Genomic DNA, 27,796 nt, shown 5'->3' with positions numbered 1-27,796 from the left:
TTCTGTTTTGTTTTTGTGACCTTTGACCCAGAATGTAGCATCCTGGGAAAGGTTTTATGCGTTATCACGTGACTTCTTTGTGTGCTGAGAGCTCTCCGCGTGTGAGTCAGGGAGCCCACTACACCAGTTGAAAATTGTTTTTATGTCTAAGTTTTAACTCAAACTAGCACCTCAAACTCTCCAGGTGTACAGGAGAGATACACACCTTTGTGAATGTGCAAGGAAAGGCAATGATAGAACTGTAAATAGAGGAATAACAACACGGAAACGTGCGGACACCTGAAAGGACTCAAATGAAAGATATGGCGGTGGTGAGCCATCGACACGCACGTCACATAATGGCTTTTCAGGGCGGACCTGCCCCGGCCCCCTCTCAACAGGCCATTCTGACGGCTGCTGTGGCTGTGCCCTATTATCAAGTTGTTCCACCCCAGGATATTCAGCCTGATAGACCCATAGGTTACGGGGCTTTCGGTGTCGTTTGGTGAGTAGGAATATCGCCCCCCTTTTGTTCCCCATTCAAGTCTGTTCACGGAAAGCACGAATTAATAAGAGTTTCCCCCAGAAAAATCAATTGTTCATTTCTGTTAAGTATTTTTTGTCATACGAGAAAAAGAAGACTAATCATCATAAATGTTTTAATATCAGTGTTTGAAATATAGAGGAATTTATTCGTATGATTTTCTTTGTGTGACATGAGTGCGCTGATCAGCTGTTTGTTGACAAGACATGACCTGAGGCCAGACAAAGACATCTCCGAGCCTCTAGTCATTTAGTGAAATAAAATGATGTTCTTTTAATTAATGTTGTAAACATAGAATGAATTTGATTGATTTTTTAAACCTCTTTCAGTAAGAAACTTTTTAGATTTAAGATATTGTTGATTTTGAATGAAAGAAAGAAGAAAGATCATGACTATTTAGTTAAGAAGGATATGACGTTTATTATTGTGTGAAATTTTTGTTGAGGATAATTATCAGCATTGTACTTTACAAGTACTACTGGGGGTATTGCGTCACACAACTCATATACTTCAATCCAATAAACAATTAGCCACCTACAATGAACTCCAGAGAAAAACAGATTTATCATGTAGATTCCATTGTTATTCACTCCCGCTGATGACAAAATTTTATTAAAGATTAAAACATTAATAAAATTAATTTATTCAAAATTAAAATATATATATATATATAGAAAAATATTAGAATTCATAAGATAAAAGTATATTTAATGTGTTTTATTTTATTATTGACAGAAATTTTTTTTTTTTGTTTATTTTATATATAATTGAACTGGTGAAAGTTGTTTTTATCAAACAAATAGATAAAAAATAGCTCAATATGACTGAGTTAATTTCCCCCTAGTTGAATGGATTGCTAAGTCTGACTCCCTTCTGAGCTGTGCTTTATTGATAGAGTCAGCAGGGATTTTACCCTGGTAGCCAGCTGTATACTTTGTGTAATAATGTCAGTGTGTGAACTAGATTCTTCACACATACACAAGTTCATATACACCAAAAGGAATGCTGGATCTAATCATATCTACAGACTCAGAGGAAGAGTGTTATGTCTAGACAGTGCTAAAGATTAATTTATGTCCTGAGAAATATAGCTCACTTTCCACCCCTTAATTTTTTAAAATCCACAATTATTAATATTTTTCTATTCTTATTTAAGGCCTTATGTTTATACACATACAAGTTAATAACTGACAATTAAAAGTATCATTTTCAGTTTTCACAAAATTCTAGAAATTTTTATAAATTGTGAAAAAGGTTTCATTGACAAGGAAGAATAAAACAGAAAAAATATGTCACACAATTAAGTGGATGAGGTCTGTCAAATGCTTTTTATTTCTTGTTTATAATTTTTCTGAAGTTAGGTTTGATGGATTCGTAAAAATATTGACAGATGATGTAAAATTGATGGTAAAAATTGTTTATAAATAAATGTTTTGAACATTTCAAGGTTCCCAGTTTGGATGCACTATTTATGAAACATGGATGCATTCAGAAACCGATTTAGATTTCAAACTTGTAATTCTGTAACATACACTCACCAAAAAATGTCAAAAATTTTATCATTTCAAGTGAGAATTTTATAACCCCAGTAACCCTGACATCTAATAATAGCTGCTAAGTTAAGATCTATGATGATTAAGATGATCTTATTTGATTCATCACATTTACATGCATCATCAAAAGGACATAATTTATTGTACATTTTATTTTTGTTTAATTAAAAAAACCCACAATCACTTCGCCGTTTATAATTTCAAAAGAATTCTAAAGAAATTTTCATATATACTCATTTGAACTATATCATATTTAAGTGTGGATTTGCTTACTGCAGCATATTTTGAATTGACTTTTGTCTGTTTTCACAGGTCTGTAACAGATCCGAGAGATGGTAAGAGAGTCGCCTTGAAGAAAATGCCCAATGTTTTCCAGAATCTTGTGTCCTGCAAGCGAGTGTACAGAGAGTTACGAATGTTGTGTCACTTCAAGCATGACAATGTGAGTACTGGAAAATATTATTCATTTTACATAGAAACAATATCTATCTATCTTTTTATTTGGATGGGGTTAATCAAGTCATACATTTTAATCACTTAATCAGACATTAGTAAGAGAAGTTCAAAACACAACAACCTTTTATTTAGGTCGTTGGCCACATCTGACCCACATCTGTCATATAAACCCCATAAAGTACTGACTGAATGATTTCCTATTTAAAAAATAGATCCAATAACACTCTTGCGGATAATGAACTTTTACATGCAATTAAAACCCCCAAACAAGCCATCCATGGTTTCTTTGTCTAAAAAAGTAGAGGAAAAAATATGACTTTTGACTCAGCATGTTTAGGTGTGTGAAGTTGTGGATTCCAAAATGAAACATCTATCGGCTAGAAGTATATGATCGTATGATCTAAAACCATTATATTCTGTGTGTACCTCTTTGTTCTTATCGGAGTGGAGAAACTCATCGTTTGGTTGTAACACGGTTTTCCAGATGTTAATTCATGCAAAGTTTCATAGCTTTGACAGGCAATGCTCCTAGACAGCTGCCTATTATTAAGTAGTCTTTATTTTGTTCTGATTCTAGAATATTTTATGTTTTATCATTCCCTTTTTGTCTTTATGAGGGTCAAACCTTTAACGTCTTAGTAGATCTTTAAAAAAGGTATTCAGCTCTTTTAAGACAATGATAGCCATCTTTCAGAAGTTTTATTTTAGAGAGTGTTATCTATACATACCATACACTTTTCTAAGGCACTCATTGTATACAATAATTGTATCCAAAAAATTGCTTTCAACAGATTAATCGCAAAGGATTTCACTTTTTCATGACTAGTATTTATATTCAGAACAAAGACCTTCTTATAAATAACAAAACAATCTCAAGTATTCAGTTTTCTTTTGAAAGTCTTAACACCAGACAAAAAAAGTTAACATTGATTTAAAAATTGGTTTATCTTATCAAAAATGATATGTAAAAGAATTCCAAAAAGTTAAGTGGAATAAGTTTTATAGCAAGAACTGAAAGCTATCAATCAGTTCTAAGGTTCAGGCAGGCTGTCAGCCAAACAGGACATGACCTTCGATTTGGAATTCACCTGGATAAAGGTGCAAAAATTGACACGACAGAGGTTATGACGCACTTTGGAAAATGCTAGACATCTAATCTGTTAACAATTTAAACATCTTTAAAAATGAATTTTGAAGTTTATTGATCTTTATTTGCCGTGATTTGTGCATTAAAAAAAATTAAATATATAGGTCATTAAAGAATTTTTCAAGAACTTTAACAGCATTCCTTCATTCATGTTATGGGAAGTGGATTATATTAGATGTATATAATAGACTGGTACAGCTATTTTAAGGATGCTAATGGCTTAATTTCATTGAACAATCTTTGTGGTAAAAAGGAAGAACATAATTAATGCATAAATGCTTTTGTAAAGAGTAGTTCCTATAATTAGCAAATGTCCCAATAACTAGAGAGAGAAATATAGGAAATATGGTCGGAGTTGTTGTAAATTTGTCACCTGAGGACACCTGTCATTCCTTGACCTTCTAACCCTGATGCACATTAGATAGCCAATGACCACTTGTTTAATGGTCATTCATAAAAACTACATTAATATGATGTCACCCAGAGTTTTTGTTCAGAGAAATTGGGTCAGCTTAAAAAAAGTATTTTAGTGTCTTGAAAGCTCTTTAAGATCATGCATGCTTAAAAGCAATAGGAAAACATACATCTATTTTGAGCACCTTGTAAGTGCTTTTATGTTTAGGCATGAGCTGTTAAATGTTAATTTTCACTTGTTTTTTTTAAAGAAAAACAAACACAAATTTTTGAAGTTTGGGGAGCTTTTACTAGAAGTTGCTTTGCAGACCATCTTTAATGACCTTGTTTTTGTTTACAGGTATTATCATCACTGGACATTCTACAACCACCTCATATTGACTTCTTTCAGGAAGTGTATCCTTTTTATTTCCTTATTATTAGATAATCTAATCCCCCCTTTGTACGCAAGAAAAAGTTCCTGATGTTAAGAGTCCGGACAAGGAAACTCATAGTGCACATCCTTGTTTGTTCAAATGACAAGGTACAAAACAGTCCAATAATTAGGTCGGAGTTAGCCAATGAGATCACAGGGATTCCCAGGGGAAAGAAATTGTGCAGAAAATAATGTGTGTTCAAAGGTTGCAGACACAAAGTTAAACTTGAAAAAGTCATTTGCCTTAAAATCTTAAGTTCATAAAAGTCAGAAAGTTAAAATAAAATTGTATTATGAAGTCAGAGAGACTCTCTATGTGAAATCCCTCTCCTGTCATAATTGACTTAAAATCAAGTGTGGTATTTAATTCCGGGCTGCTGCCATCAAAAAATGGTGGCTGTTCTAAGGGCCTCATTGTGTCAACCTGCAATACTATTGTGCAAGACTGAGCACAAATAAACTGGCTTTGTTCCATTCCTGTGAAGTCAGACCAGGTTCCATTTTACTGGCTCCCTATATTTTGTGGTTCCTCTGGATCAGCCAACCGGACTGTATTAATTAATGACTAATTATTTATAGACCAGAATTTGGTGGTTTAGCTTATTCATAGCAATAATGAATGGATTAAAGAGGGGCATGAAAGTACATTACCTGGGATTACTTTTCACACATTCACAGACAGAGTCATGGGGTTTGAAAAAAGGTCACATTGTGTGTATTTCATGGCCATATACCTAGACTACATTTTGAATAATTCCCTCAGAAAAAATAGTTTGCTTTCTAGATGTAGGTGTAGCAAATTTGGATTAATGAAGTGTTTACCTATGTCTTAACAAAGAAAAAAACTTGTTTAAGAAAGCTAAAAATATCTTGGGTTATAAAAATAGTAAGTAGTACATTCGCCATTGATTCTTTGTCTACATCATTAATACATGCCAGTGCTAAATCCAGTAGAAAGGGGTGGTGTCTATTTTCAGGTTATACTATACATGTATGTAAATTTAAAATATGGCAGATCTGCATTTAAAAAAAGATTTTGTATTGATTTGTTAGGCTCGATAAAAGGCAAATCAGTATATCTTGATATAAGTTAGATTACACTTTGCCAGGTCTGTTATTTGTACTTTACACTGGATAACTTTGCTTTAAGTGTGAACATATTTAAGAGGTTTATCATCCACCTACTGGCCAGATAAAGAAAGGCTTGCCTCTTTTGTGACCTCATGTTGACCTGTTTGGACAAGCTCCTCTGACCAGTCCTTACACTAACTGGACAAAGGGTGTTTACCGGGTAATGATTACGTAACAAAGAAAGGAGAGGAATAAAGTCAATATGACAGTGATAAATTTAATTAATTAAATGAAAGAAAATGCTCATTCATTCTTAAAAGAAGCTTTAGGCAGATTATTGGCATTAACATGATTAATGAGGAAAATCTTTTCATTTTGTGTGACAGAAATCAAGATTTTAATAGTGAATTCAGCCATAGCTGGATCTGAGAGAGATGTGGTACTAGTTTGGTTCACCATGGTACCTGAGAGGATTTAATTTATTATCCACACGTGTTGTTCTTCCAATATGATATCCCTGACGAAGCTCTAACAAATAGATTTTCACTGATAATTAGGGAGACAGAGGGATAACAGCTTTCTAAAATAGGAAGCCATTGGGAGAAAGAAAGCTAGAGAAAGTTGTACTGGGGGCCTAATCCTCGTATTGATTGGGGAATGGTAAAAGCATTGTAGGAGAAGTTCAGAAACCTGGATTATTTGTGCGAGATTTGTTGACAGGTTAAAGATTTCCTTGATGACAATATATTGCCATGGTGACTGAGTATCATCCAACATCTTTCAATTTTTAATAAGAATCCATTTTCAGGTTTTCGTCCACAAGTTACATTCTGTTGTCGAGCTTATTTGATTTTTAACAAAGCAAAGGAAATAAAATACAATATGTATCATAATAGGGTCCTTGATGGTATTTTCCAGACAGGTTAACAAATGATCTGCTGTAGCAGAGTGAAATACTTTCTCTTTGATGAAATACGAGATGTTCTGACTGTTTATGAATAGATATGATGGTAAATAAATATGCCTCAAAGATAATGAATTACCGGTATATAAAACCAGGATAAAAAAGGAAATTCGAGATTTTGTAATGGAATGAAATGAACAAGAGATAAGTCTTCATAAGTAGGTATTTATTAATTGGTAAATGTGATCCTTAACTAGATATTAGCTATGTCATCACACAATTGATGCAAAGTGATTTGCACAAAATCATCGTTTCCCCACAGCCACTCACATCAGACCATGTCAAAGTCTTTCTGTACCAAATACTCAGAGGTAAGGACGTTTTCCTGTACCATTTTCCCAAAAGATGTGGAGGGAATTTCCATTTTCTGATAAAAACAAAAACATTCTATAATTATCAAGACTGTGATTTGGAAAAGAGAATAACATTTTGCTCGTAAAAGTCCATAAACAATTACTGTAAATGAATCACTGATAATATTTTATATACATTGTATATAATTTATGATGTTATTTATTAATCATTAGTAACAATACTGTCATTTCATTTAATTCTGTGGTAAACAATATACTCTCTCATTATCACTTATTTAAATGTTATTAAAGGTGTAAATTACGATGATTTTGCAGGTTTGAAATACCTCCATTCTGCACGTGTATTACATCGAGACATCAAACCAGGGAATTTACTAGTCAACAGCAACTGTGTATTAAAGGTCTGTATCAATTATTCCCGAGATTAAAGGATCAGCAAGCTTCATGCAACACCAATTTCACTTCATTAAGTCATTAGGAAGAGATAAAAAAAATGAAACTCCTATAGACATACAACAGAAACATTGCTCTCTTTTGCCTAAAAGTGCATTAAGACATCAAGCCACACTAAACATCATTTTACCATCATATGCTTAAAAGGTTAATGCCTTCCAACAAATGTATAAACCAGCAGAATTCTAGAAGTTTTGAAGATAATTTATTGCTAGTATAAAATATATAGCGTATTATAGTAGTTGCAGTAAATTTTAGAATGTAATTATTTAAATGTTGATAATTTAAAAAACAGAGTGAAGGAAAACATTTGCTTTTTTTATGTGATTGCAATTTACTAGTATTCTGCACGATTTACTGGTAGTATTTTTTTTAAAAATGCATGTATCTTTTTTCTGTCTGTTGTAAAGTTATCTCTCATACAGTTACTTTTAGATCTTTTCAGATGGCATAAAAAGAAACAACTTTTATCAACACATTAACTTAAACAGGGTTTTCTCTTTTTATGTCTTTCAGATCTGTGATTTTGGGTTAGCAAGAATTGAAGAGCCAGATGAATCCATCCACATGACACAAGAGGTTGTGACTCAATACTACCGCGCTCCAGAGATCCTTATGGGGGCCAAACATTACAACTCAGGGGTCGATATCTGGTCTGTAGGATGCATTTTTGCGGAACTACTGGGTCGTCGCATTCTCTTCCAGGCTCAAAGTCCTATTCAGCAGGTCTGTATATCCCACAAATTTGTTTATAGTACACCCATAATTGTATTCACTACTTTAGATACTGAGGATTTTGGCCTTTTCCTATACAAATTTTTCAAGGGTCGTTTGAAAACATATTTGTAAATTTTGATAAAAAGCAGATTTCAAATGTACTTTTTGCCTTTGCCAAGACAGTTTTGTATCTAGCTAGTCTGCTTTCTTGCAGCTTTCAATTTTTGGGCATAATTTTATAGATTTTACTGGTTCATTGTGAGTTGGAAGCCTAGAAGATTCATTGAATCTGTCGCTGTGTTAATGTTTTTAAGGAGATTTGTGTATTTTTAAATTTTTGGGGGAAAAAACTAAATCATCATACAATTGATACAACCAAGGTCCAAGGGCACATACTTTCTCCTTTCTGAGTATTTTACTATGTGTTTGTATACAGTTTCACCTTGGATACAAAAATTGTTCTACATGAAGAGAGAGATTTTATATTTTGCTAAGGTGAATAGTCAGGTCAAGTCATAGGATGTAATTACCAATTGTACATACCTAATTTATTGGCTTTTCAGCCCTAATTTGATTTAGAAAATGATTATACATGTATAGCAAAAAAATTGTGATATTTAATTCCCCTGATGGATCATGACAACTTGAGTGTTGTCATTTTTCTTGCCTTGTTAGTGATATGACAGTAATGAAAGGATGTGTCTTGGTTTGCAAGCTGTAGAACCCATATCTATTTAGAATGCCTTATCCATGTGCTGTATTGGCAAAACATCGTATTGTCTGGGGTTTTCATAAATATAATATGTGTCCATTATCACCTAGAAATATTAGTATAAGATAAAGTTACTATGCAACATACCAACAGCTGGGGAGCATGTTTTTTAGCAAGTGCAAATGATCCTGTGTTTTGCATATACTCTGAAGAAAAAAAAAATTGAAATTCATTTTCAGATAGAAAACTTATTCTGTTTATCTTGCAGTGGTGGTAATTTTGTTATTAAATCTGCTAGAGGAACATGAGGCTCTAATGAGGTCTTCCCCTGTAGCTCCCGCTGGCTTTAGTGATAAAAATTAGCAGACTCTATTAGAAAAGCATTAGCCCTAGAAAAGTTCATTTCTTTATTGCTCAACCTGTATAAGCCAGAGCATATGATGATATTGGTGAAAATAATATGTGAGAAATGGTTCTGTATTAAAGACCTGGATGTTTGACAATGGAGTCATTTGTTGCATCAATTATTCATCTGCTAGACCTGATCAGAAGAAAAAGAGGGTAAATAGACCCAAGTAACAGATTTGTATCTATATTAATTTACTGTGTACCTTATTAGCTAGATTTACAGAGAGGTGGATGATTTATCTGCCAGAAATAGATCAAAAGTAAATTTTCATGTATCTAGTGCCCTGTGGTATCTGGCCGCTGCCTGCCTGATGCAGTAACAGATGTTTTTTTTTCTGTGGTGTGTGTAACTGTATGAGGCTGCTGTTTTTGATGGGGGATCTGTTAGATCATTAATACAGGGATTACACATATACCCGCCAACAATCACTCCAAAGCTGGCTAATCCTTAATCATCAGCCGCTATAAGTCATAGGCTGCCATCATCGACATAACACAGTTATAATGTAGCAATCATTGCTGAAGCCTCCACCATAAAAGAAAGGTTATGTAAATATGTATGGTGTATTGCTAGACATCCCAGAAATAGACCGTGAACTGGGGCCATCTAATGATTTTAGTCATTTTCTGTGCCTCAGCTACTTTTGCTAAAATGGCAGTAAATGGCCTGGCTCTGCAGAACTGTGGAATGTCTGCTGGGTCATTAATCCTGATCTCTAGTCTGATAAGGTGTGATCCAGGTCAACATTTTAAACATTGTAAACAAAACTTGTAATGACAAAGGTGCTAGTCTTTTGTCTACACATACTTTTTGTATTATGAATCAAATTCCTAAGAGGAATTTAAAGAATTGGATTAAGGCATCGTTTTTGGATCAATATGTGGGGTTCAGAACTTTGAGACAGAATTTCCTTATTTCATTAATGTTTTTTGTCTTTGTAAGTACTGCAGAATATGGCTTTGATTTTCCATCCATCTGCCGCATGAGTTATGGGCTCGCAATAAAATGGGTTTTTCTTAATTGGGTTCAGGTATAGAGGACATTAATAAAGTGGATGGTTCTGTGTGGTGCTCTGTGCCCTGGGGGTGACACTCTGCTGACCGTTGGACAAATGTTTCACCTGGCTTGCACACAATGCACAGGTGATTGTGCGTGTCAGCACTTGTTATCAGACAATGGAACTGGCCCTTCTTGCTTGTTTAACTAACCCAACCCCAGGATATTTTATCTTGATTGGGTATTTAGGTTTTACCATAAAAAAAGTACTGAAATATGAGGTCTCTGTATAGCAGGATATAAGAATGTTGCTATTAATAAATGTATTTACTAATCTTAAAATTAATTATACATGTAACAGGTGTTTCGTGCATGTTCTTATATAATGTATAGGTGCCTTGAAGTTTATTAATCCAAGGAACTGTTTTCTCTGAAGTAATTGAACCTCATTATAAGCTAAAGATAATCAGTAGTGACGAACATTGTCTGTTACTTAACAGTTCATACCTACTTGGTATTATGTATTTCAGATTTTCTGTTAGTATCGGTATTTATTTTTGGACTGTAAATGCGATGATTACGTCAGTGTGAATTGTTCTTTCAAACGTGATCTCAGAGTGGGCGTGTTGTTGTAATCTTACGTGATGGTGATATTGAACCAATCAGAGTGTGTTTAGGTGTGTTGTCTGTTGTTGTTATTGTTGTTGACTGTGAAATGTGGCTGAATTTTCGGAGTTACCTTTGAAGAGGAATGACCTTTTTATGGAGTGTCAACTTTTTAACTACACTGAGTTTTGGGGTTGGCCATTCAGCAGCCTTTGTTCCCCACCAGCAGATTTCAGGCTGACAGGAGCCCTATCTAAACTACATCTGTTCAAGTTTGAAGCCTAATCCCTTTTATGTAAATAATGACTTTATACTGGTTTAACAGTAGTGATCTTCTGCTGTCCCACACACTGCATTGATATTCTGAAAGGTCCTGGCACAAATACATAAAAATCAGAAACTGGTAAATGCCATGGGTAATAAAACAATGAGCCTGTATATAAACTAAGTGCAAAATGTGACATTTTAAATGAACAGAAATTGAAAGTATCATATTTCTTATCATATACATGCCCATATTCAATATTGGGGAAATTGGGGAAATTTTGTCTCAATATAGTTGTATATTATGTTACAGCTGGACCTGATCACAGATCTTTTGGGCACTCCAAACTTGGAGGATATGAGAACAGCTTGTGAAGGGGCCAAGACTCACATACTGCGGTCAGCACACAAACCACCATCGCTCGCTGCTCTGTACACCCTATCCAGCCAGGCTTCCCATGAGGCCGTGCATCTTCTATGTCGCATGCTTGTTTTTGATCCAGTAAGTATAAGTCATCAGGTGAAAGGGGAAAGGAGTATGTAAAGGTCAAAGGGTAAATGACTGGGTAAATGTCATGCTTCAGTAATCTGGTAGAACATCCTTTCTCACAGCTTTTACTGTGAATGTCTTTAGGATATTGACTTGATGTTCCATTACTGGCTGAGAAGTAGCCAAGGGCACACTCATCAGCAATCAAGTTCCAATCAATACACTGCTATCTTGTTTGATTCTGGGGGGAAAATAACAATTAATGATGTGTTGATGAATAATTGTGGTTTCCATACTGAGGACATATTTTTTTTTAAGAGAAATAGAGAAAAAAAACATATATACAGAAAAAAAAATCACAAAATCAGTGATGTTTATCACAAGGTCTGAAATATTGATCAGTCTCAATTACCAAATAACCTTGGCTTTATATATAACCCTGTAATGTACTCTGCTGTTCTCTTTGTAGGATAAAAGAATAAAGGCAGCGGATGCCCTTGCTCACCCTTATTTAGATGAGGGGCGGTTGCGCTACCACTCCTGCATGTGTAAATGCTGCCATAACACATCCGCTGGACGTCAGTATACCTCAGATTTTGAACCGGTGTGCCATCAGCCTTTCAGCTATGGCTTTGAAGATGGACTGACTTCAGTGCATCATTGCAGAGGTATACAGAAGATAACAGTGTTTATTAAAAAATAACGTCAGTCCAGAGAAATGAAGATCGTACAGTGTTCATTACATAAAGACAAAAACAAACACAAAAGTCATCAGTAATTTTAATTAAAGAATATTAATATGTACTATGTATACATATTAAACACTTTTTCTTCAATTTTTTGCTATTTATTCTTTCAGATAAACTACACAAATATATTCTAGAACAGCAACAGAAAAACAAAGTTCCTCTATGTCTCAATCCCAATTCCATGTCATTCAAGAATTTTGCAAGGTAAGATTGAAAAGAAAGAGGTGGAAGCTACTGTGTTTACCAGAGTTTAAGAATGTTCAAGAGCGTTTTTTGAACTGGTAATGACAAGTAAAAATTTTCATTTTAAACCTCACAACCATCCATAAGTATAAGGAACTAGCTGAAAATTTGGTAAAGATGGTGCTAATTCCTATGGTCCCCCCTCTTTAGTTTTAATACTTTTTCTGAGTTAAACATGAAGAAAAATCAAGTGGAAAATAATGAAGTTCTTTGCAAATTTAATCATTGATCTCAATGATCTGTGCCAACCAGCATTTTGGGTCATAGTCCAGGATGGTTACTTAACGAATAATTTATAAATAACCTTATTTGATTTGATAACAACACAGAACCATGCAGCCATTAATTACTTACCCATAATCCTCTGTATAAAATGCTAGTGTTCAAATGGGTCCTGTCAGGAAACTATGTGAATGGAATTTGGCTGGAAACAATATCCAGAAAAAAGTTCAATGTTTACAAATTTAAAATGTTTCAAAAATTTTCACAAGAAAGAACAACTGGCATATTTGATTTTAATGAACACAAAAAAAGGGGACAACACTGCAGCATTGAAGACAGTTTTGCTAAGTCTAATTATTACATCATTTTTACCTTTCTTTGACATTATTCCCTCTTGTTTTCTCCTATTTACACTTCTAATGTTCATCAAATCTGTTTTGTTGGGTGGGGAAAAAATTATTAACTGAGAAGTACCATGTAAAAAACAAAAAGAACAATGTTGATGAACTTTGTATTATATTTTTAGGGTACCATTTACCGGGGAGGGGGCTTTGAAGAGATAGATGTACACAGTGTGAGAAAATTTGAAATTGTTTGCTGCGCAAAAGAACCTTAGAACATTGTACATGCCTGGCTTTTTATGTTATTTTCTTCTGCTTGGTTTTGATTCATTGTTGCAGTGACTCCCCATCACTTCATTTGCAGTCATTAAAAAACCCCCAAGCTTCAGTAATCACGAAAAAAAAAATCCTTGATGAGCAATTCCCTCTTTTTCCAATTAAACAAATTTATTTAATTTCTTAGTCATAAAACTACACACGTGGTACTGGCAAAGAATATGTAGACTTGCTTAACTGAAATTGATGAAAATTGCATATAGGATATTCTTTATGATAACCCATAGGAATTTTTCAAACAAGAAGGAAAATCTTAAATATTATGAAGTCACTTCAGCCCTTGAAATTAATATAGATAGAGGATACTACATATATAACCCACAGTCTTGTTTAGCCATGAAAAATAAGCACATCTTTCATAATATTATTAGTATTTTATTTTCTGCATGTTACTGTGTATAAAATCAATGAAATTAACCCGAAATACATGTCAGCATTGCTATTTATTTTCAGATCTTATAATTTCTGTTATTTTTATTTCCAGTTCACAAGTCGCCCAGCCTTCAGAACTCCCTCCATCCCCTCACGCCTGGGAGTAAAACTGCCACATCAAGAGAAACCTGTGATAAAAATTTTGGACCAATGATGTACAGAGAAACAGATGCAATACAATGCTATTACAATGAGGATCTCTTTGGGTTAAGCATAATGAATTCCAAAGTTGTGATTGAGTAAAAATGTGTAAAATCAAAGGTGCTCCCCTCGTATGAAAAGTTTAATTGTATAAATCTGTAACTGCCACTGTTTAACAGTAGTCACCTAACCATAATGTTCCGTCAATGCTCATTTGCATTTTATATTGTGTGAAAGTGTATACAAAGGGAGACAACTCCTTGTTAGGACACCAAATGCATTTGATCTGATTCATTATTATCTCCATTTGAATTCCATTTATTTTTTGTTCCATCCTAAGTTGCTCAGCAAGTATTTTACAATGAAAAGAAAACTCAGAGATGGCATTTTAATACTTGGTATTTCCTTTACGTTTGAGATATTAGTGTACATACAAGATGACCAAGTCTGTAAATAAATCATCTGCCATTTCGTGGACACAGGAACTACAATGCAACCCATTAAGTTAAAGTATTATAGCAAAATGTCCATGCATTACAAAGTCGAAATGTGATCTCATTTTATTTATCTTCTTTTATGTAGAATATATTGGGTTATTTCATTTTTGTACAGCATATGCACAGTTGCATTAAACAACTGAAAATTACTATATATAATATAGTATAAATTAATTTTAAGTTTATAAGAGTTGCATTAACTCAAGTATTTTACTTGTAAGTTAATTACATTGCTGAAATATTTAGAGCAAGTGTTCAAAACATCATTGCAACATGCTCAGGGAACACAAACTGAAACCTTTAAATTTAAGGTTTGTGTTAAAGATCTTGGTACATGTAAATTAATATTACAGATGAAAGCATGTACATTTGTGTTATCTGTATGTTGATGCATGTGTTTTTGTTTTATTTGTAATTTTTCAGTAGCATTTTATTAATCTTCTTGGGATTTGTATCTTTAGCTCTTTGATTAGTTATGATTTGCTATGACCAAGCAGGTCAGAGGTATAACTGATTTAGCCTTTTTTTTCTTCAATTTGGCATTTAATTGGAATGTAAACTCAGAAATGTGTATACATATACTACAGTTATTAACAAAAGGATTTTTTGCTTTTATTGTCTTCATATCATGTTACATTTCCAAATGCCACTGCCTTAAATCTATTCAGGTATCAGATTGATTTTAAAAAGCTCTGATTGAATGAATATGTTTAAAAACAGTTCTGTAAAATATATGGCTACTTCATGGTTATTCATTGGCCAAATTCTTGATTGATCCCCAATATTTATGATGCATTACTCTGTCAACTGCATTCCAAATTTGTCCCTTCCTGTATTTTTATATGTACAATTTTCATTAACCACTTTAGACTGTGTTTTATATGTGTAGAGGCATTTGATTAGAACTAGAAGGTTGCTGATTTTATGCAAATGATTTCTAAAGAGTAAATCAAGAATTAAATTTCAACTTGGATATTCAAAAATAAAGGGTTTTGTGAATAAATTGATGAACTTTGAGATTTCTGGGGTGGGGGTGGGAGGGGTTACACATTATATCATGTTGCGAATGCTAAGATAATTTGTAAATAAATATATTATTTGCATTTGTCTGACAATGGGTAATGGTTTTGTAGCATTTTTAGAGCTACTGATGCATTGTATACATGTTGGGAAAAAAATTGATCATATTTGTATATGCTAGCATTGTTCATATGAAGTTTTTCAATCATTTTAAAGGGTGCATACCAAGAACATTTTGTATTTCATCTACATTTTACATGCCATTGTAAAAATTATATATTATAGTCTTTCAAAGTGACATCCTTTACTGAAATTTTTTGAAAGTATTTAACATCTGCAAAAATTAAAACGGGGCATTCCAAGTTTTAACAAGATTGAAGTGTAATACAATGAGAAATTTTGTAGGTCAAACTTCTGATTTAAAAACTAGAAGAATTTTTTTTTTCTTTTTGCATTCTTTACTAATAAAATTTGTCAAACCAAAGGAATCTATTTTAGTGGTGCTTATGATATGTTGTTCACAATAGACAAGAGTGATTCATGTCCAGTGTTTGTCTGATAATGAATTTGTTACATTATATACACTTCAACATTATTTCCCGTGACTGTAAAATGTGATTTTTTTTTTAAATAGCCATTATATGTATAGTATGTATCTATGTATGTTAAACTTTCTTAAATATTTTAGACCATGCTAGACATTGAGTTTCTATTATATGTTATTTCATGAGTTTTAATTATAAGAGAGGATTTGACAACAAAAATTAACAGATTTGTATATATTACTGTCTGCCAGAGGAGCAGTATATTGGAAGTAAACTGTGTTGACCTCTGAAAACCTAGTTTATGGATGGTTTTCATTTTCTGAACATTTTACAAAATATCAGGTATACTATAAATGATCACAGACCGAATTAAGAGATTGGGTGCATGTCATTGATATTCAGGTGGTCACATGACCAGTCATATGATGTCTATTTCTGTTTGAGGTTGCTGTAGATGCTGTCCCTGGTTGGAGGAGAAAAATACCAGGTTATTTATTGTTTGTAGAAATTCTAGATGTGTGTATGACTCTGGAGATGCAATATTGTATGTCTTTTTACATGTATTTAAGAATGAATAAAACCAAATGACAAAATTCAAACTTGTCTTTTTGTTTATATCAAGTTGTTCACAGATGTATTTATAGCTAGTTTTTGGAATGTTTGACAATTAAAGTATGGAACACTCAAGAAAAATTATATAGAAAGCAATTTATGAATATAATAATTATCTGGTGTTGCTTTCAGAAACTTAAATACTTAAATGCATTTCTATATAATAAAATTGTAAATGTTCACTGAATAACAGTGTCCCCTTTGATGAAAAGTAAGAATGTGGGTAATACGAGCTTGTCATTGAATACTTTTTCAGAAATTTTCTATTTTTTAATGTATATTTATATTACAGGGGTTCAGATACAGATTTAAAGTTAATACTGCTAAAAATTTTGAAGATGCTTGAACTTCATTATTCCACTTTTGAATATTTTGATCTTTTAATCTTTGTTTAAATTTACAGTTATCAGTTCTACATCAGATTTAAAGTTAATATTGCTCGTTTTCATACCATATATAAGCCACATGACATATGTTGCACATCGCTCACCTGAGAAGCTTTGGCCATTCTGCCAAATTAAGAATAAAAAATTAGTGACTTCTTTTCATCTAGATATTACGTACAGTCTCAAAACTGAATTTCAGGACTTATTGGAATGATACACATCCTTCCACTTTCTTGACGTAAACATCCTTAATACTTACAAATGTAGAAATTCTGTGTAAAAATGAGAAATATAAATTTGAGAAAGTAAAGTAGAAATTTTAAAGGGATTTTTCCTGTTATTTTCATTTTACTTGTAAAAAGTTTGTTCCCCAAAATTTGCCCAGTCACAGTTCTGTTTAAGAAATTAAACTGTGTTCTGTGTTTTCGACCCATTCTAAATTAGCACACTTGTGAGATAGGCAAATCGGGGCAAAAAATAAAACGGGGTGAAAATTTCCCTGTATACAGCTAGTATATGGAACTACCGGTAACAAGATGTGTTTGTAAAACACTGATGTACCTGTATTGCAGCTTAAGGCAAGGGTTTTGAATTATCTCAAAGGCTTTTAAAACTTAAAGTTCAAGGTCAAAAATGTTGGTACCCAAAGGAAGGTCTTGTTTCAAGGAATTAATACACCTGTGAAATATCCAATAAGTTTCAAGCTTTTCTGGCCCAGTTTTAAAGAATTTTCAAAGATTTTTCCTATATATTTCTATGTAAAAATTTGATTCCCCTTTATAAACCGCGAAGCGGTTTATAAACAAGCTACCCCCGGGGTTTTGTTATATCGTAACTATAAGTTGAAATAAGCTTCATTCCTTATAATTTAATTTCAGTGCAGACAATGAGACAATTTTCCCCCCAGGATAAGGCTTCACATTGATTAAATTTTAAATCAAATGTAACGTCAAGCGGAGTAATACGCTTTTTGACGTAACTCATTGTGACGTAGGCAAGTTATGTTATACAAAATGGATAAAATCTTTTATCCAATCAAATGACGTGTTACAAGTAAAATTAAATTATATATACATGTATAACTGTTCAAAAGTTATGACCACAATTAAAGCTTTTAAAAATTGGGTCAAAGTCTTAGGTCAAGGTCAAAAATATTTATACCAGCTGAAAAGTCTTAATTGTCACAATGGATACATGTTTATGCGCCAACGTACTGTGCATGTTCAAAAGTTAAGCCAAGTGTGGTATTTTTTATGAAAGTAAGTCAAACTCTAAGGTCAAAGTCAAGAGGTAAAATTTGGTGGTACTTAAAGAAAGGTCTCGTCACATTGAATACACCGAAACTTTGAAATTTGAAAGTTGTAGACCCACCCACTCAATATATAGTCAGGGACGTAGCAGCAGGGGGGGGGGGGGGTTACTCCCACTTTTTTTCCCAACATTATTTACCTTTACTATTGAAAATGTCTCTTTGAAAGATGATGGTTGCCCCCTCCCCCCCCCACCTGTTACAATAGTATAATGATATCAAGGATATGTAGTATTGTATGGTTGTAAGTGAAAGAAGTCCTAGAAAAAAATTATCCACTATCCCCCCCCCCCCCCCCCCTTCACGAAATAGGATTTTCGATTTTGGGCTATTTCCCCTCCTTTTTATTTTGCTAGTTAAGTTTTTCAGGTAAGTAAAAAAAAATAAATAAAAAATTGGGAGAAAATGAAATTAACAGTAGGTGCTTCAGGTGAAAGATGTAGTCCTTAGGCCATTACAATTCTTAGTCTGGTTCCCTGTCCCTGTGACAGAGAACCAGGCAAACGCGCCAGAGGTGGGAAAGTGAAAGTCGAAGGAACTAAGCTTAAATGGTTTTAAACGTTTCAAACGTGCTATAGTTTGATTTATAACTTTGTTAGTAAGTATCATTACCCTAGGTGAATTAAATGAGTTTACTTGAAAACTGCTGTAAAAACCAAGGGATGTTTTTATTTTGTAAACAAAGTATCCTCCATGCTCCGTAAATCCATACCAGTGACATATAAATTAAAATAGCATTGTATTTAATATTTATGTATAATATCATAACCAACAGGGGATTAATTAACTTTAACTAAATTTACACTTTTCATAATTATGTGAAAAGTTTTCCCCAACTAAATATAAAACAAATTGTTTTGCTGCTGTCTGTCTGTCAGTCCACCATCCATTCATTTTCTTCGCAGAAGAGGCACATACTGAAATTGAATCCTTCTAATCGCAGATCGAGGTTTGCACATACTGAAAAGATCAGACTGATATAGAAATGGAATTTCAGATTTATTTGGTAGACTTTACTTTAACAGTCCCCAGATCAGCAGGATCCCATTGCCCTTTGGACTAGCTCATAATGACGCAAGAATTGCATCACTTAACTGATAAGGGTTAGTCTAATGCACATTATTTGACTGGTTAGGGTTAGTCTTGCATCCATCTGAGAGATTAGGGTTATAGTCCTCACACATAGTTTTGTCTTGCATCTCTTGGAGATTTGGCATTTTTCTGGGGACCGGTAAAATAGAGTGGTTCTGATTTATCATAAGAATATCTACAGCACCCTGACAAAAGTATTTGCAAATTTCAAAATGGATGTTATATACAACATGCATGTTTAACTCGGGTCTTTCCTGGATATTGATATCTACCAGGTAGGGCTACAATGCATCCTGTCATGATAATTGTTTGTATCAAACTTTTTGTCTGATTATTGATTTTAGGGATAAAATTTTTTAAAAATCTTTTAAACATTTCAGAGTTTGGCTGGTAGATGTTCCTTGTCACCTGTGGGGATGTAATACTGAGTAGCTATCAAATCACTTAACATATTGCAGGTAAGCAACCTATTGAATCTCGTCATACTTAAAGTTGTTATTTAGGTAAAATATTTTGTCTTTTTTTCTACAAAGGAAATTAAATAATAAATCTTTTTCAGGGAAATGTGACTTTTATGCTATGGGAACTCCTTGGCATGCTTTTCTCGGACATGGTGCTATGCTGCGTACGCTGTATTTGCTTTTGCTTGGAACATAATACCCATTAATATGGAATCAGAAACTTCACAAAAACTCATCCCATTGAGTTCCTGTTTACTCTGTGCCTCATCAACTAGGAGGTTACACTCCTTCACTCAAAATAAGGCTATGAAAGAAAGTTATCGGGAAGTAGTTGAGAAATTCTTAGGTAAATTTCTTGATTGACTTATTCAGTAAACATGGATGACCATATTGACACAGAGATGTGGAAAACTGCCTGTCATGCAGCAAAAAATGCCTGTGACCGGTAAAAATGCTATTGATGTCGATCCAAATGACCGACCTCTTTCTTTGTTAAAGGTTTTTTCCATTTTAATTCAGGCCTATCATCGGCGCACTTCCCAGCTTAATTATTGTACCTTATATACGATTGCGCAATACTTTTTCTTTGCACGAGATCAAGGCTATAGGAAATGAAAGCAAAACCAGCATTGCCTCACGTGACCTTTTAAATTTACAAATAGGACAGAATTAGGTAGAAAACATAAAAAAAGATACAGGCAGGCTAAATACCTGGGTATGTAAAACATTTCTAAAGAAAAAATTCAAACACAGTTAAGTAAAGCGGTATACATAGTACTTCCGTCGTTCCCGACTGTCCCAGATTTCGTTTTTTTTTTCATCGATTTCATGATGGTGGTATCTTAATTATCGCTGTACAGAATTTCTTAGACTCATTTTCGAGGTAAATTGTAATTCGCAAATGCATTAATGTTTTAAAAAAGTATGTTTACTATGCAGAATTATCATTGACACCTGCACAAAAGTGATGAAATGTAGTATTGTAATAAATGCAAAAAAGGAAAACGGAGGAGGACTTGGAAATGGAGACTGAATGTTATTATTAAGTAAAGTGTAATTAAGAAAATAAATGGTATGCTTTTCTTTTAATTTTGCAACTATTTCGGACCGGCAAAAATCACCTCGGACCGGCATATTTTGTCTTCTTGCCGGTTCGAATGACTGGCTATCTGAAAAAGTTTTCCACAGCTCTGATGAACAGTTGTTTACCTAGTTTAAATGTAAATGTGCATTGCATGTATGTACATGTATTAAAAAAGTAAAACATTCATTTCTTGGAAGAAAGAGTAGAGGCAAATAAGTTAATGTAAAATGAGTAAAATGTATGAGAATAATTATATTAATAGGAGCAACCAGAGTAAGGTACAAGGATTAGATGAACTGAAATGTTCATATTTGATTTGAAATAAATATAGCTTCCATCTTTTTTAATTTTGTCAATTTACGTCCACTAGTAGCAATTTTATGGAAGTTATGACTTTGGATCAACCCTCATATGTGCTCAATTCCCTTATAACCCAAATTTGACCTTGTCAGATTGAAAAAAGTCTACTTCTCATTTAAAAAAAAAGGAGGCATGCATCTTTTTTTAGCAAGTATAACCTCTTGCAAACATATTTTTTCAATCACAAGCCGACACACTATTATGTACCAGCACTCTCAGACATGAAGCATCCTGAACACTTTTTTTTTTAATTATTAGGAGTTAAAATTCAGAAACGCCCTCTGATGACTGGTTTGAAGCTTTGTGAGGTCTGTTACAAGAAATGCTCTGCTGCACTAGCATTCCAGAAGGATGCCTTAGTAACTTATAATCAACAGATTCAGTCGATGGATTTTGCGAAAAGACTTTCCGAAACACCACCATCTGCATTGGAGGAAAACACTGTGGTAGAAAATTTACTGATTACTGATACCGTTGAAAACACATCTTCCAGCAAAGATTCTCAAGATTGTTTGATGTCAGTCAATGATGAACCTGAAGATGAACTTTTACCTTCTCAGTGCGTACCAGGACTTTTATTTGATCATGGATACACAAGATCCATAGGAGGAGTTGACATCACCCATGATTCCTGTGATTTTGGGGTGATTAAGCTAGATCATGACTACTGTTTGATCACTGAGGACTTAGAAACCAAAGACCAAGATGAGCTTCAGAGATCGATATCTGCAATTAATTCATACACTTTATCTAATGAACTAAAGGAGCTTGACACACAACTGAAAAAACTGTGTCAACCAGGGGCCAGTGTGTTATGGCAACGGAATCCAGAAGTTCTGAGGAATGATAATTGCTTTGCTAAAGCTGTAATTGAATTGAAGTGTAACTGTCCTCTTCTGTTACACGTGTTGGCGACTTGTCTAGGACAATATATCTGTGATAAGAACAAAGTTGTGATGATTGGCACCATTTATGGAATAATCCTGCATGCTAGAAACAAGCAGATTTCAGCATTGCAGAGAATCTACACAGCTCTTGCAATACATTATAAAGCAGACAATTAGATGTTGTTTAATATTGTTGATTTGAATTTTATTTTGCATTCAGATTGTTATTTTTTTAATTTTATTCTTACATGATGTCAAATAAGGTGTACATTTGGTTTTATATTATTATATAGATGATATAATATAGCTATGCAAAGTGCATTTTAAAATTTATGTTCTTGACAAGATTCCTTCTCTGATAATGCAGAATATCTTTATCTCCAAGTGTAGAATTTAAATACATGTAATTTTCATTATAGAAACTATAATACATGTACCCTTTATTGAACACGTAAGAACCAGGGGTCCGTTTTACAAAAGGACTTACGACTTAAGACCAAGATTTATTCTTCATATAACTTTTTAATTAACATTTTATCAAAATATTATTTTAAACTTTTTAAAAGGAATGTGGTAAGATATTTTTACACTAACAAATTCCATGAGAATTATTAATTTTTCAAAATTTTACAATCATCTGAAGTTTTTGGTCCTAGTCATAAGTTCTTTTGTAAAACGGGCCCAAGGGCTCTATTCACTGCCCACTAAAAAGTTTAAATGTGGTGATATTTTCATGCAGTTTACTGTGATCTGCCCTCAGATCAATTAATTTATATGTTGTATATAAATAACAAAAAATAGTTGGTGAGTGTTATTGTTAGATTTTATAAAAACAGGGTTATGATTTTTAATAAAAACATTAATTCTGCATTATTTTTTTGATTTTTCATATGGAATACATTGTACATTGTAAATGTGTACAAGATTTATTCATGAAAGGAGACAAATAAAAAATATCCTTGAACCTCGGATGTTTATTCAAGGGTGGGGTCCTGTCCACAATGCGTGCAGTGAATCCTATCACAAAGAACTAACAAATTGTTGAATGAATAGCAAAGTTTAATGGACAGCTGCTTGTTTATATTTTATATATGTTGTTCAGGTCAGTCTGTCACTATGTGATCTGATATTAAATGGACTGCCAAAAAAAGGATTAAAAAATACAAAGATTAGAACTTCAAAAAATGTCACGGGCATAAATATTGCAATTTGTTGTTACTAGGATTTTAATAAGAAAATATATTGTAAATAAAATATTTAGGTACGTATCACATTAAGAACACCAGCAATTAAAGCAATATGAGCTGCATTTCTGAGAATTTTATTTTGCTGGTAAAATGTGCTATTGTGGTTAATTTGTATGCCATCTCAGGGGCGTAGTATCCGGGGGGGCCAGGGGGGGCCTGGTCCCCCCACTTTTTTTCCCAACCTTACTTACACTATAGGAAATGTTAATTGAAAGCCTGGTTGGCGCCCCCCACTTTTAGAAATGTACCGAAGATGTAGTATAAGAAGTGGTACTAAAAGTAGTTAACACTGAGAAAAAGTTTACCTACAACCCCCCCCCCCCCCCCCCCCCCTACGAAATAGGATTTTCGACTTTGGGCAACTTTTCCCTTTTTTTTTTTTTTTTTTTTTTTTGCTTGTCAACTTTTTCAGGTAAGTAAAAAAAAAATTTTCTCTGCCTGGCCCCCCCACTTTCAAAAACGATGCTACGCCACTGCATCTAAACCCTTATGACCAATAAGCCCAAAATAAAATTTAGAAATGTTTCAGAAGAAATATTTCTGTACAACCAAATATACAGTATCATATAAGAAATCATTATTGTACAGGACGACAATAATTCAATTTTGCTTCAATCAAAGCTAATAAAAAAATTTCTATCGCAAATATGAACAAAAGAAGTTTATAAATGTTTTTATTTTTCTGTCATTGAAATAGTTACAAATTAGCAAGAAAAAAATTCCGATGTCAAACATGCAGCTCATATTGCTTTAAAGATAGGGAGGATCAGCAGCATCTCTTAGGATTTAAAAACGGGCATTTTTATAGACAACCCTTGATCAATGTGTCTCTCTGCCTTACAGTTGTATTCATTGTAGTACAACAAAGAAATATGGATGCATATCACCTTACATATTAATGAGAAATTAAACTATAATTATACATGCACAGGTACTATAATTTGCAGAACACTGATAAAAAAGTTTACAAACACATCAGTGGGAGTGTTGAATGCAATGAACCAGCTAGCCCAATTTTAATTACCACATATATTGTGGACAGTATATTTTCTCTAATGCATTTGTTAAACCAACTCATTATTAAATTAAATCCTTGACCCACATTTACTCTAGCTGGTCACTAAGCGCTGTAAGCAGAGTCACCTCCAGCCACAACTAAGGAATCTCCCAGACTGTGACAGCTAGATTTCTGGTTATACAGTTACAGAAACTGTAGCATTAAAAATTATTCTGGCACAATAATTTTTACAAGACTTGTTACCTGTCCCAAAACATATAAAAGGTCATGTATACATAGAACTCTAGATGGAGAGAAAATAAACAGTCTGGACTTCAGGCGAGGATTATAGCCCACGGGCCTTTTCCTATAACTTACAAGCGCTTGTTTGACGTTGATTGTTTTTGAGCGTCATGGCCGACCTGTCTGATCCTGACTTGGGAGCTGCATATTACAGGTCTAGCGACCCTGTTAAAAACTTAAAAATACGGTAATGCAAACATTTAGCCTAGATTTTCTACGATCTTTCCACAGCTCATACCTGGTTTACATACGGAGTTGATTAACCCGATATTTTTCAATCTCTAACCATTTCGAATTTCCTCAGTCTGTATTTTAATGTATTTTAAAAAGTTATATTGATTAACAGGAAAATGGAAAACGTATGACTGGGCTGGGAATCGAACCCGGGCCGTGGAAATCGGCCTGGATGGCTCAGTTCGTAGAGCATCTGCAGGACTTCACTAATAATGCAGGGGGTTTCATTCCCAGTACCGCCATACATTTTCTTTTCAATATATTTCAATTGTGTTTGTGAGGTGTATGAGAAGAAACAAACAGGATCAGAAGTTGATGCTTTGAGTTCATTTGAAGATAAATCCCAGTTTCATTTTCAAGGTGCAATTTTGAACCATGTGTGATATTGAAATTATGGAAATTCAGTTTAAAAATCAAACTTTGTCTTAGGAATAGCCAAGACACTATTCAAAGTCAGAAACACTTAGAATACATTCCACATATATAGTAAAACACATAATGAAGTGCTAGTGACAGACAATTGTGCTTCGTTATATTAAAGCGTAATTCGTTATATCTATCAAGTTTACAATATATAATTATCTTTAATACTTACATTATTAGGGAAACTGTTTATTTTATATCAGAATACTGTTATATTATTAACTTTCATTGATCATGTTGTCTAAGATATCATACTGCTTAAGAAATGATGTTTCAATTAATACTTTTATATTTGTAATTTTTAGTACGCTTTTAGATATGGTTTTCAACTTTGATATCAAACTGATCTATGTGCACTAGAATTTGCTTCAATCTACAGTTACTAATGTAGTTAATACTACCATTTATCCATTTTATTGTTTAGTGTAATTCATAAACCACATAATTGTATACTTTACTGATGTATTACTTAATAAGTATAATGTGGTTACTATTATACGAATATTTCTTAAATTCGTAATCTTAGAAGACATGCTTCTATGTCGATAAAATCATCTTTTTTTTTTTATATATATATATATATATAAATATATGTACTATAATTTCAAAATGTGTAATCCAGTATCCTTTATCTCTATTATTTCATCATGAAAAAATATTCCGAACATGTTGCAAATAATTCAAATTTTTTGAAGCTGGGTATGTGGAACATCCAAGACCCCCTATTTCAAGAGCAGTTGTCACAATTTCACATAGCTAGCCTAGTTGAAACCTGGTTAGGTGAAACAAATCAAGGCAGTGCATTTCCCAATCACATTTTAGTTCACTCAAGCTCTAGAAAAAAACATAAAAAGGCAAGACGATATTCCGGTGGAATACATATTTATGCAAAACCTACAATTATAAGTGGTATTATACCAATTAACAATAGTCATCCAGATATTTTATGGATCAAACTTGATCAAAGTTTCTTTAGATTACAAAGAGATATTTATCTTGCAGTAGTTTATATATCTCCCCAATATTCTAATGGCAATGTGAATGACATTGAACAAATATATTCAGTTTTACTAAGTGACATAGTAAAATATAGTAGAAACGGTGACGTAATAGTTCAAGGTGACTTCAATGCCTACACCAATACCCAACCTGATTTTGTTATATTTGATTCTGAACGTATTAATTCAGATGATGTTCTTTATCAACCAGATAAAATTTTGTCAAGAAATAATCTTGACCACAAGCACATTAACAATAGTGGCAAAAATCTTCTGAACCTTTGTAAAGAATCGGGTTTACGAATCTTAAACGGTAGAACAACAGGTGATCTAACAGGTCGACCCACCTGTATAACCTATAATGGTTGCAGTCTAGTTGATTATTGTCTTGTATCAAAAGACTTTCTAAATTCAATTGGTTATTTTGAAGTACTAGATTTTACTTCCCTATCAAACCATTGTCCAATTAGTTGTGCAATATTCGACAGCTTCTGTTCAGAACCAAACTCAAATAACTCAAATAATTTAAAACCAGTTCCTGGAAAGTTTTTGTGGAATAATGATGCAATAGAATCCTACACTAAAAATATTCACAGCAATCTATTCCAAATTAAATTTTCTGAATTTTTGAGGGATGAATTTTCTGATAGTGATTCCATTTCAAAAGCCTTCAGCTCAATACTTGTTGAATGTGCAAAAATATCGACTAAACTTATTAAGAGAGGACCTAGGCATAAAACTCGTAAAAATAAGAAAAAACCGTGGTTCTCACAGTCATGTTCTGATCTGAGAATTACAGTAAAAAATTATGAAAAACTTGTAAACAAGAACCCTTTTAATGGAGAATATAGGAAAATGTTCTATACATACAAGGCAAAATACAGAAGATTATGTAAATTTGAGGAGCAAAATTACAGAAACACAATATGTAATGACATTAACAACAATATCAATAAAAATCCAAAGTCATTCTGGAAATTACTCAATAAATTAGATAAAATCAATACTGGACAAATTTCATCTCATGATGTTCACCCTGAGGAATTTTATCAGTTTTTTAAGAAACTTAACAAAGCTGACAACAATCACAATAATTTTCATAAAAGTATAATAGATAAATTTCATGTCTTGAAAGAAAAACTACATCATAACCATTTCCTTGAACCAGAAATTACTGTCGCTGAAATAAGGAATGCCCTTAAATCCTTGAAAAATGGAAAGAGTTCTTCTATAGATATGATATCAAATGAAATGTTAAAAAATGGGGGATCTGTAATGCTGAAACCTCTTGAAAAATTATTTAACTTTATACTTAATTCTGGTATATTCCCAAAAAGTTGGAATGAGAGCTACTTAGTTTTACTGTATAAGTC

The 27,796-nt window shown here is 33.2% G+C and overlaps 3 protein-coding genes across 6 annotated transcripts in view; all 3 read left to right on the top strand.

Annotated features, from left to right (window-relative positions):
* LOC134253227 (uncharacterized) overlaps positions 1–23,185 on the top strand; it is a 32,572-nt gene extending 9,387 nt beyond the window's left edge. The window contains exons 1-4 of one of the 3 annotated variants that reach the window (XM_062735742.1): positions 18,850–18,935; positions 19,810–19,887; positions 19,989–20,236; positions 21,593–23,185. In XM_062735742.1, the coding sequence (XP_062591726.1) occupies positions 20,098–20,236; positions 21,593–22,398 (945 nt within the window). In that variant the 5' untranslated portion in view covers positions 18,850–18,935; positions 19,810–19,887; positions 19,989–20,097 and the 3' untranslated portion in view covers positions 22,399–23,185. Of the gene's footprint in view, positions 1–18,849; positions 18,936–19,647; positions 19,705–19,809; positions 19,888–19,988; positions 20,237–21,592 lie in introns of those variants that run through there. The other 2 variants (XM_062735741.1, XM_062735743.1) reach the window with 2 other exon arrangements.
* On the top strand, positions 75–16,629 carry LOC134253231 (serine/threonine-protein kinase NLK-like). Of its 2 annotated transcripts, XM_062735747.1 has the most exons (11): positions 75–484; positions 2,389–2,518; positions 4,434–4,489; positions 6,748–6,854; positions 7,173–7,258; positions 7,827–8,036; positions 11,328–11,516; positions 11,974–12,172; positions 12,364–12,457; positions 13,245–13,292; positions 13,880–16,629. In XM_062735747.1, exons 1-10 carry the CDS (start codon positions 294–296, stop codon positions 13,279–13,281), a joined length of 1,299 nt encoding a protein of 432 aa, XP_062591731.1. In that variant the 5' UTR covers positions 75–293; the 3' UTR covers positions 13,282–13,292; positions 13,880–16,629. The 2 variants fall into 2 exon arrangements, with proteins under 2 accessions (XP_062591731.1, XP_062591730.1); XM_062735746.1 differs by lacking the exon at positions 13,245–13,292.
* Positions 23,186–24,849: 1,664 nt separating the features above from the next.
* LOC134253250 (uncharacterized) overlaps positions 24,850–27,796 on the top strand; it is a 39,932-nt gene continuing 36,985 nt past the window's right edge. The window contains exon 1 of the mRNA XM_062735766.1: positions 24,850–24,955. Within this exon, the coding sequence (XP_062591750.1) occupies positions 24,879–24,955 (77 nt within the window). The 5' untranslated portion in view covers positions 24,850–24,878. The remainder of the gene's footprint in view (positions 24,956–27,796) is intronic.

Source organism: Saccostrea cucullata, unplaced genomic scaffold (assembly GCF_032062105.1).
Source record: "Saccostrea cucullata isolate Sc308-1 unplaced genomic scaffold, CSIRO_AGI_Scuc_v1 ctg28, whole genome shotgun sequence".
NCBI lineage: Eukaryota > Metazoa > Mollusca > Bivalvia > Ostreida > Ostreidae > Saccostrea > Saccostrea cuccullata.
Note: the sequence above shows the minus strand (reverse complement) of the source record. Positions and strands in the feature narration are given on the sequence as shown.